General features: G+C 44.7%; 1 protein-coding gene across 1 annotated transcript; it reads left to right on the top strand.

The window, feature by feature from the left end:
• Positions 1-211: 211 nt before the first annotated feature.
• Positions 212-637, top strand: LOC136846314 (craniofacial development protein 2-like). The gene has a single exon (XM_067117116.1). It carries the CDS (start codon positions 212-214, stop codon positions 635-637), a length of 426 nt encoding a protein of 141 aa, XP_066973217.1.
• The last annotated feature ends 277 nt before the right edge of the window (positions 638-914 follow it).

The following is a 914-nucleotide window of genomic DNA, read 5'->3' as shown; positions in this document are numbered from 1 at the left end:
AAAAAGCTTAAAAGACATCATAATAAGTGTGAAGAAAAGTGACAGAGCAGTGGTTGTGAAACTGTGCCTAGATGGAAAAATAGTCAACAACGTGAGTGCTTATGCCCCTCAAGCAGGATGTGATGAAGTTGAGAAAGTGGCATTTTGGGAGGAAATGGACTGACAGTTGAGTGAAATACCAGCAGAAGAGAGATTAATTATTGGTGGTGACATGAATGGACATGTAGGAAGGACCAGAGAGGGTATTGAGAGGGCGCATGGTGGCTGGGGAGTTGGAGGGAGGAATGGCGAGGGAGAGAGAGTTGTGGACTGTGCAGTGTCATTTGATTTGGCCATTGTCAACACCTGGTTTGAAAAGAAAGAAAATCAGCACATCACGTACAAGAGTGGAGCAAGAGAAAGTCAAATTGACTTCCGCATGTGCAGAAGGTCACATCTGAGAGAGGTGAGAAACTGTAAAGTTTTAAATGGAGGGTGTGTGGCAGCGCAGCACCGGGTGGTGGTAATGGACTTGGAAATAAAGAACACAGGAAAAGGTAGGCCTGCACATGTCCCATCAACAATCAGGTGGTGGAAGCTGACACAAGAGGAGGAAGCGATGCAGGAATTTAAAGGAGAGAGTATTGAGGGAAGTTAGATTGCTAGAGGGGGTGCAAGAATGGTGATAAAGAAAGTGGGTGGAGAGGTGTTGGGAAAGACATCTGGGTGGTGAAAGCCAAAAAATATACAAAAAAGATCTGGGAAAAGTGTGGACAGCAAGAGGATAAGGAGAGTTACCAAAGACATAAGAAGCAAGTAAAGAAGGCAGTTTCACAACAAAAGGCACGAGTATTAGATGCCATGTACAAAGAGCTGGAAACATCTGAGGGGGAGAGAAAAATTCACAGCATTGCAAAGTCGAGGGACAAGAACAC

The sequence above is a fragment of the Macrobrachium rosenbergii genome, chromosome 15 (genome assembly GCF_040412425.1).
Source record: "Macrobrachium rosenbergii isolate ZJJX-2024 chromosome 15, ASM4041242v1, whole genome shotgun sequence".
Classification (NCBI taxonomy): Eukaryota; Metazoa; Arthropoda; class Malacostraca; order Decapoda; family Palaemonidae; genus Macrobrachium; species Macrobrachium rosenbergii.
The sequence above is the reverse complement of the archived record's forward strand: the minus strand, read 5'-3'. Positions and strand labels throughout refer to the sequence as shown.